The sequence below is a fragment of the Myotis davidii genome, unplaced genomic scaffold (assembly GCF_000327345.1).
Source record: "Myotis davidii unplaced genomic scaffold, ASM32734v1 scaffold3, whole genome shotgun sequence".
In the NCBI taxonomy this organism is placed as follows: domain Eukaryota; kingdom Metazoa; phylum Chordata; class Mammalia; order Chiroptera; family Vespertilionidae; genus Myotis; species Myotis davidii.
The window spans coordinates 1,107,189-1,115,896 of NW_006295062.1; the positions used below are offsets into that span (position 1 = coordinate 1,107,189).

General features: G+C 46.6%; 1 protein-coding gene across 2 annotated transcripts in view; it reads left to right on the forward strand.

The window, feature by feature from the left end:
• The first annotated feature begins 3,939 nt into the window (after window positions 1-3,939).
• The window catches only part of MARCO (macrophage receptor with collagenous structure), a 35,570-nt gene continuing 30,801 nt past the window's right edge, over window positions 3,940-8,708 (forward strand). The window contains exon 1 of one of the 2 annotated variants that reach the window (XM_006769661.2): window positions 3,940-4,116. In XM_006769661.2, coding sequence (XP_006769724.1) covers window positions 4,026-4,116 — 91 coding nt within the window. In that variant the 5' untranslated portion in view covers window positions 3,940-4,025. The remainder of the gene's footprint in view (window positions 4,117-8,708) is intronic. The other variant, XM_015567772.1, reaches the window with a different exon arrangement.

Here is an 8,708-nt window from a genome sequence, read left to right on the forward strand (position 1 = left end):
AGTATCGATTGTTCTGGAACCTTACATAAATGGAACCGTGCAGTCTGTCCTCTTTGTGGTCCAGCTTCTTTTATTAAACACAATGACTTTTGAGATTCATTCATGTTGTTGCTTATTTCTTTCTATGCTGATTAGTGTCCTGATGAATAGATGTACCACAATTTATCAATCTCTGTCTACTCACCTGTTGATGGCCATTGTGTTGTTGGGTCTTTAAATTTTTCAAATGGATCAGCAGTTAAGCTTCACTTAGTACCAGGCAGTGATGGAGGCTGGGACCACTGACTACCACTGTCAGCTCCAGTGACAGGAACAGTGAAGTCAGTGGTCAGAATTGTTAACATTTGTCTCCTCGGCTTTTTCTTTAGTGCAGGTTCCTCTTCCCTGGGCTTTGCTGGCGAGCTGGGGCAGGTGGCAGGCTCCGGCAGATGCCAGGCTCAGGCAGCAGCAGGGCAAGTGGCCTCACAGCTAGTGAGGTATGAGGGGACTCGGGGTAGCGCAGAGACTTGGCTGGCCTGCTTGCTGTGGGGTCGTGTCTTTTTGAACATTAGTGGTTTTTATATCGTGCGGTAACCTGGTGGCCCCAATTTCAAGCTGGAATGGGGTTACTCAGGAGTTCTAGGTCATCTTCCAGGTGGCCCACCAAGTAGGCTAGTTTAGGACCCACTAGTCCATAGAGTGTCCAGTCTGTAGAAGCCACCAGGGCTGGGCTGCCTTTGCCTGGGATTCCAGTCCCACTCCCCTGTCCACTAAAGCACTTGAATCACAAGGCGGTCACTTTGGAGAACAGCAGAACCTGATATAACTACAGCAGAGCTGCTCTGAACACACATGTAGATTCTTCAATCCAGTCATAGGCACTCTGCTAGAAAAATAAAGCCAGCCCTGTATTTCTTGAATAACATGGTCCCTAAATGCAAGTCAACCACTTCATCTGGTGCTGGGGTTAGTAGGGAAGTAGCAGCCAGGTCCGTGCTCTCGAAGATAAATGTGTCTGACCACACACTTTCCCCACATTGTGTGCTTTGTACTTTATGGAAGATCTAGGGGACGTTTAAGGGTAACCTGGACAATGCAGGAGTTTCACATTAGGACTGCTGCTTGATAGTAGATGCTGTTCTGAGAGCCTTTCATTCACAAATGTGCTTACATTTCTGTCTAGTTTCATCCTCACACCCACGCTCTGGGCAGACAGGGTGACTACTGGTCCCTGCTTTGCAAGTGGGGATGCTGGCGTGCAGAGTAGTGCGTGGGGCTGGGACCGGGGAAAGCGAGAGACTCATCACTGCAAGTGCAGCATGGGATCCTGTCTTTATTTAAAACAACTATGTTTTGCCCTAGATGGTTTGGCTCAATGGACAGAGCGTTGGCCTGCGGACTGAAGGGTCCGAGGTTCGATTCCAGCCAAGGGCACATGCCTGGGCTGTGGGCTCGATCCCCAGTAGGGGGCGTGCAGGAGGCAGCCCACCAATGATTCTCATCATTGATGCTTCTATCTCTCTCTCTCTCTCTCTTTCTCTCTCTTTCTCCCCCTTCCTCTCTAAGATCAATAAATTATTTTTTCAAGCCAAAACACAACAACCATGTTTTGTTCATGATGGGCTTTTTCCATTAACTTTCACTTTTAAAATATTGTGTTCAAATATTATTACTGAATAATGAATCTTTTGATTACTGAATCTTTTGCACCCCAGGCGAGTGCCTCGGTTGCCTGCCTCTAGTCTTTGCCCTGCAGGCTGGATGTATTAGCCTAAATCCTATGAAATGGCATTTATCACATGTCAAGAGGGATGGATAGCAGTAATTTCGTATGGTTCAACCTTATGGATCCTCCCAGGATGGAGTCATGAGGGCCCACTCGGGTCTGCATGCTGCCTGTGAGCGCTTCACTGTTTCATGCAGGGTCCTCAGCTTGGCTGTGCCTAGAACCCACCAGGGGCTGTTAAAGCCAGAGCCCCCGGCTAGGGGTGGGGACTGGCATGTGTGTTTTCAAAAAGCTCCTCTGGGCAAACCTCTGGCTTCCAGCTCCTGGATCACACTGGGCTTCTGGGTTTAAATTCTGGTGTTGATACATTGTAGCCACAAGACCTGAGGCAAGCCCCAAGTTGTGAGTGTTGAGTAATGTGGGTAGAGTCCAGCACAGTGCCTGGCACCTAATAAATCCTGGGCAGCCATTACTGAGGGCTGAGGTTCAGAGGAGTTAAGTAAGTCAGTGAGGCCACACAGCAAGTTAAAGAAAGACTTGGATTTGGATCCCAGGTCTGTCTGGCCCCGTAGCCAGAGCCAAAACATCTATACTTGACACCCACTAAATGTTCCCTCCAAGGCTGGTGGAACCGGTAATGGGCCCACAGAGTTTTCCAATGAGCCCGTTCCACGCCGCCACCCAGGAGGACGCCCTCGGCCGGAGCTGAGCTGGCCAGGCAGAGAGAGGAGGCGCTGCGGCCTAAGCGAGGGGCTCCTTAGCTGGGGGATTTCCCTCCCGCAGGGGAAGCCCCCTGAGCCTCTCTATTAGCTTGTGCGGTTCACCCCAAACTTCTGCCTGAGCTACCAGCTGCCTTCCCGGCTTCACTTACTGGAATCTCCTTTTAACATTTCTGTTCTGGCTTCCGTTCCTAGCCCTCAGCCCAGACCAGAGACTTCCTGAATGTTGAAGCTGTGGGCACACTGGGACCTCTGCCTGCTGGGACATTTTCCCCTTTTCCTTTCTGCTGTGCCTCAGGGCAAAGAAAGTGAGTTAGCCAGCCAGGCTCATCTCCCGCCACCTCCCCTCCTCACCTTCCATGGCCAGGGTTCCCATCTATGTGAGGCGGTCTTGCCATTCCTCCTGCCGGGGGGCCCTGTCTTACCTTGCTCTCCAGGCAAACCTGTGGTCATCCCGCTAAACCCAGATCTGATTGGAAGCTCGTCGTGGTAGTCCCACCCCTGCCTCCCCACTGGGCCACGTCCGTCCTCTCCAGCGCTTCCATTCCCACCACACTTAACAGAAATCTTCTGGAATTCAGTTGTACCCACCTCCATCCTGCAGACTAGAGCGCACCTTAGGGCAGAGGCTGTTTCCTTCATCTCCCTGGCACCCTGCACGGTCAGTGTCTCCAGCGCTAACAGGCAGCAGCACCTCAGTGCTCATTGCCCACCAGGCACCGCTTAGCCACCAGGCCTGATTTCATTCATTTAACATGCATAATAATTATTGCAATCTTTCCTATTTTACAAATGAGGAACGTAAGGCACCTAAAGCTAAAGCGGCTTGCCCAGTCACATGGCTGCTACATGGAGGAGTTGCAATTTGAACCCAGGTGTTTCAGTTCTGAGGGTCTGTGCCTTAACCACTGCCCCACACAACCTCCCCTCAAGCATCTCAGCTCTTACTGGGGCCAGAGCAAGCACATATGTGCACACGTGGGACATGAGAACAGTGTAGGGGGAAATGTAGCTGCATGCTAAACGGCGTGGCATAGAGCAGTGCTCGGCAATGCTAATGTGGACATATATCAGCCGGGGATCTGTTAAACCGCACGTCTACATCGGGCCTGAGACTTCATTTCTAACAAGTTTCCAGGCGCAGCCATTGCTGCCAGTCTGTGGCCCGCACTCTGAGTAGCAAGGATGAACTCCAAGAGGAGCAGGAGACAGGGGAGGGAGAGTTCAGTGTGGACTGGGTCTGGGCTCAGGTAGGAAAGGGGAGGTAGAGAACAGCCTTCCGGGGTCATCAGCGATCCGCTCTCAGGAGCCTGGGAGCAAGGATTTGTGCCGAAAGCTGCCTGCCACCCCCCCACCCCCCCACACCTCCCCTTGACAAGCAGCTGCACGAAGCAGGAGCTGCACACGTGAATGGTCTGTTTCTGGGAAATGCCCGGTCCTGATCACGGCAGGAAACATTTTGCAAATTCAGAAGTCAGAGCCAAAGGGAAGTGCTGTGTGATCTACAACCAGGCAAATGGGAACAAGCTTCCCCGAGTGGTTCCCCAGGAGGGACGCGTTTCTGCTGGCTTCAGGACTTTGGCCGTCTATAAAGCTTAGCGATGGAACAAAAGGAAATTCTCAAGGAGGAAGAGTGCGCAGCTGCTCTGGACCACACCATGTTCTCTACGATGGAGTCCTTCGAAATCAATGGTAAAGTACCACTCACTCCCCAGGGACGACCCTGCCTGGCGAGGTAGGCTTTCTGTTGGTGATGAAGACTGGAGATGCCATAGAAAGTCTGGGGTAACACCACAGACTCCCACTAATACATTTCCGGAATGCTTCAGTAGAGAACTTGTGTCACGCTAATGAAGGATGCTGTATTTTCAGCATAGAGTAGGGTTTTTCAAGCTTCACAATTTCTGTCAATTGCATTTCTATAAGATTAATGCTAATGCTCATTATGCACCCCTTCTTTTTATTAGTGTCTTAGTCAGACACACAGGTTGTGTGATGCAATGGCAATGCAAGAGGAATGAGAAGCTTCCACAGAATAGAAGCCAAGCGCCTCCTATTTATTTCATGCATTCCTTTGAAACGCTTTAAGGTGACTGCTGTTCTAGCTGTTGTGTTGACCGGGGAGTGCTTTCTCTAGCTTCATATTTAGTTTGTTTAGGTTAAACTCAGATTTTAAAAATTCAGTCAACTCTGTTGTCTTTATCTATTTATATTGCTCGGTGTTACGTGGGTGTTGCATCGTTTAAATCTTCTAGAATTTGTAGCATTTAAAGTCCCAGGTGAGTGCTTCCCACAGGGGAGCTCTGGTCTGCCATTCTAGAGCATCCTCTGCAAATCATCTTCCAAGTCAGTCAGCTTTCCCACTCCCAATCTTCTCTGGAATGACTGCAGCTCTGTGGGTGGATTTTCGGGGGACAAAGACGACGGGTCTGGGGTGCGGGTGCGGCAGTGCAGGAACCGTGCTTCTGAATGCCTTTATTAACTGCCAGCTGTTCAGAACTTTGGGGAATGCAGCATTCTGGCTATATGACCTCTAAGATACTGAAGTGTTCAAACAAAGTCAGCCGGTCAAACATATTCAGCACCTGCTACCTGCTGGGCATCGCACCCAGCACGGAGGAAACAGACACCAATAAATGCAGCGCCTGGCCTTAGGGAGCCCACAGTCCTGTCGGTGGTGGCAGGAGACTGGCAGGGCGAGCCCACCGTAAACTACTTCTATACAGTTCACCCCCAGCTAGAACGGATACTTGTACAGGACATTACAGAGGAGCCTGATGTGGGCCCTGGAGGTCAGAGCTGAGATTAATGGACAAAGGGGATTAGTTAGGAAATGGTGTGGTGGCTGGGGTGGGGAGGAAACCATATGTGCAAGATATATTCATGAGGAGTATTCAGAAACATGAAAACAGCTCGATGTTGTTGGACCAAAATTAAGTGGGGAAAGCTCAGTGGGGATTGAGACTAGGGCCAATTTGAAAGGGTTGAAGCTGGGCTGAGAGGTATTGGTGTGCATTTAAGATTACTCACCATCATAGACAGACAAGCTGGTAAGAGTGATGTTGAGGACAGAGGAGCGTGGCAGTGACAGATGAGGCAGTTGTGAAGAAGGAAAGGGAGAGTGGTCTGGGAAATATTAGAAGTCAAATCAGAGGGACTGTAATGGCAGGTCCGGCAAGTGAGGGAGATGCAATCCCAGATCACTGACTTGGGTTGTGGATGCCACTTACTAACCAGCTAACCAAGAAACAAAAGCACTCCAGTTTGGATGGAAGGACTATTTTCCTAAGTGCATTTGTGACTGCCTGTCTTCTTGTACAGAGATCCTGGAACAAATGGAACTTTCTAGATGAGTGTCATTATGGACAGTAATCTCTATGGGGCTCTGTAACATAGTGACCCCTCATGTCTGTCACATCACATGATTATCAGTTCTTCTAGAGTTGAAAGCAATTAAGACCTACTCTCTCAGCAAGTTTGATCTTTATAATGGAGTTCTGTTGTCTAGAATCACTGTTCTGTGTATTGGGTCTCCAGGACCTACTTATCTGCTTGTTGCAAGTATGTACCATGTCTTCCAGCCCCTCCACTTCAGTCCCTGGTAATTTATATTTATCTGCATCTATCTCTTCCTCATCTGAAGAACATCCTTCTTGACAGAGAAAACCCAAAAAAATATAGGTAGGAAAGTTATAATTTTGTGTTTTTTTTTCTTTAAATCTTCACCTGATTGTATTATTTTATTGATTTTTTTAGAGAGGAAGGGGGAGAGAGAAACATCAATGTGAGAGAGAAACATTGATTGGCTGTCTCTCATATGGGCTCTGATTGGGGATTGAACCCATAACCTAGGTATGTGCCCTGAATGGAATTGAACCTGTAACTTCCAGTGTATGGGATGACGCTCTAACCAACTGAGCCACCTGGCAGGGCTGGTATTTGTTTTAATTAACATTAGGCCTTGGCTCCCAGCCATGGGCCTTGCTCTACAGATCATTTAAAAAATTTCCCAACACCTTAACTCCGGAGTCCATTCAGGGTCAGCCCTGCTGATGTGACTACTATTTGTTCATTGTTCTGACTTTTTCTTTGTCGTGTCACTATTTCTCAACATCTTTTAAACATCTGGCTTTACTCCAGAATTTTTTTAACTTTATTTAGAAATAATTATAGATTCATGTAATGTTGCACAAAAATGTACAGGGAAGTCTCTGTGACCACCCCATGTTTGCTCCTGTAATGACATCTTGGATCGCTGTGGCACAATATCACAGCCTGGAAATTGGTATTGTGCAACACAGAGAGCTTATTTAGAGTTCATTAGCTTTACATGTGCTCATTTCTGTGTGAGAATATAGTTATTTCCCCTTTAATCACATGTGCTTATCTGTGTAACTGCCACCCAAAGGTACAGAGTGTGTGTTCAATCACCACCAAAATCTCTCATGCTCCTCCTTCGTAGCCACACATACTCCTCACTCCCCCACCAGCAATCATTTCCCACAGCCACTACTCAGAGTTCCGATCCTATAAAGTCGTTACTTAAAGACTGTTCTATAAATGGAATTGCACAGTTTGTAACTGTTTTAGGATTGGCTTTTTCCCACATGTCATAATCCCTTAAGATTCATCCAGGTAATGTGTGTATCAATAGTTGGTTCTTGTCATTAATGATCATTCCGTGATGTGAATATACCACCGCTGAACAGTTCACCCATTGAAAGGCACGTGGGTTGTGTCTAGTTTGGGCTATGGCAGAGAAAGCTGCCATAACTATTTAGTAAACATTCTTGTGTGAGCATGAGTTTTTATTTCTGTGGGATAAATGCCCCAAAGTGCAATTGCTGGATTCTAAGTGTATGTTTGGTTTGCAACAAGCAGCTGAGTTATTTTTCCAGTGTGGATGTAACATTTTACATTCTCACCAGCAATGTGCAGCTGACCCCATTTCTTTGCATCCTTGCCAGCGATTGGTATGATTACTATTTTTACCTGAGCCATTCTGATAGATGTATGATAGTGATACCTCACTGTAATTTTAATTTGCATTTTCCTAGTGGCTCATGATGTTGAATATCTTTTTGTGTGTTTATTAACCATTTATGCACACACTTTGGTGACACGTCTCTTCCTGTTTTTGCCAATGTTCTAATTAGATTGGGATTTTTTGTTGTTTACAAGTCCTTTGCTGGATATATGGTATTCAAATATTCTCCCTCAGTATGTAATTTGTCTTTTCATTCTCTTAAAGAGTATTTTGAAAAGCAAACTTATTTCATTCTATTGAGGTCCAATTTGTTAATTTTTCTTTTATTGAATGTGCTTTTGGTTTCAAGTCAAAGAATTCTTCATCTGAGGGTCTTCTCCTACACTTAATCCTAAAAGGTGTAGAGTTTGACATTTTAAAGTTAAGACTATGGCTTACTGTGAGTTGACTTTTCCATAAAATGTGAAGTTTAGGTCCAGGTTCTTGTTTTGCTTTGTTTTGTGGTGTGTGTTTTGTTGTGGGTTTTTTGTCTATTGATGCCCAATTAATTGCTCCAACATCTTTTGCTGAAAAAGCTAACCTTCCATTAAATTACTTTTGCCCCTTTGTCAAAAATCACTTGGATATATTTGTGTAGGTCTATTTCTGTCTTGATTACTGTAAATTTATTATAAACCTTAATTTCAAGATTATTGTAGCTATTTTATGGCTTTGCCTTTCTATTAAATTTTAGTATAAGCATATCTATACCTACAAAAAACCTTGCTGGAATCATATAGGAATTGAATCACACCTACAGATACATTTGAGGAGAACTGACATATTTACTATGTTCAATATTACAGTCCATGAACATGGCATGTTGCTACATTTGTCTTTTACTTTATTTTTTAAATCAAGATTTTGTAATTTTCAGCATATACTCTACACACTTTGTTAAATTATATCTAAACTAGGGGCCTAGTGCATGAATTCATGCACCTTGAAAGGAACTGTGGGCCACGAGGCTGTGGTGGGCATAGAGGCAGGTCTCAGCCCATCCTCCACACCTCCACCTGGCCCCTCCTGCCACGGCCCCCAGTCCCCTGTCCGCTGGCAACCCTACTCCCGTTGCTGCCACTCCCATATGCTGACAGCATGGAGTGATTTGGGCCGGCGCCAGCAGTGGGTGCAAACTGGGAGGGACCACAGTGCAGGGGAGCAAAGAATTTTCTGTAACCACCAGAGGCTCACCCTGATGACAGTGACCAGCACCCTGCCTTCTTCTGGCACTCCTGCTCACCTGCTCCACCATCCC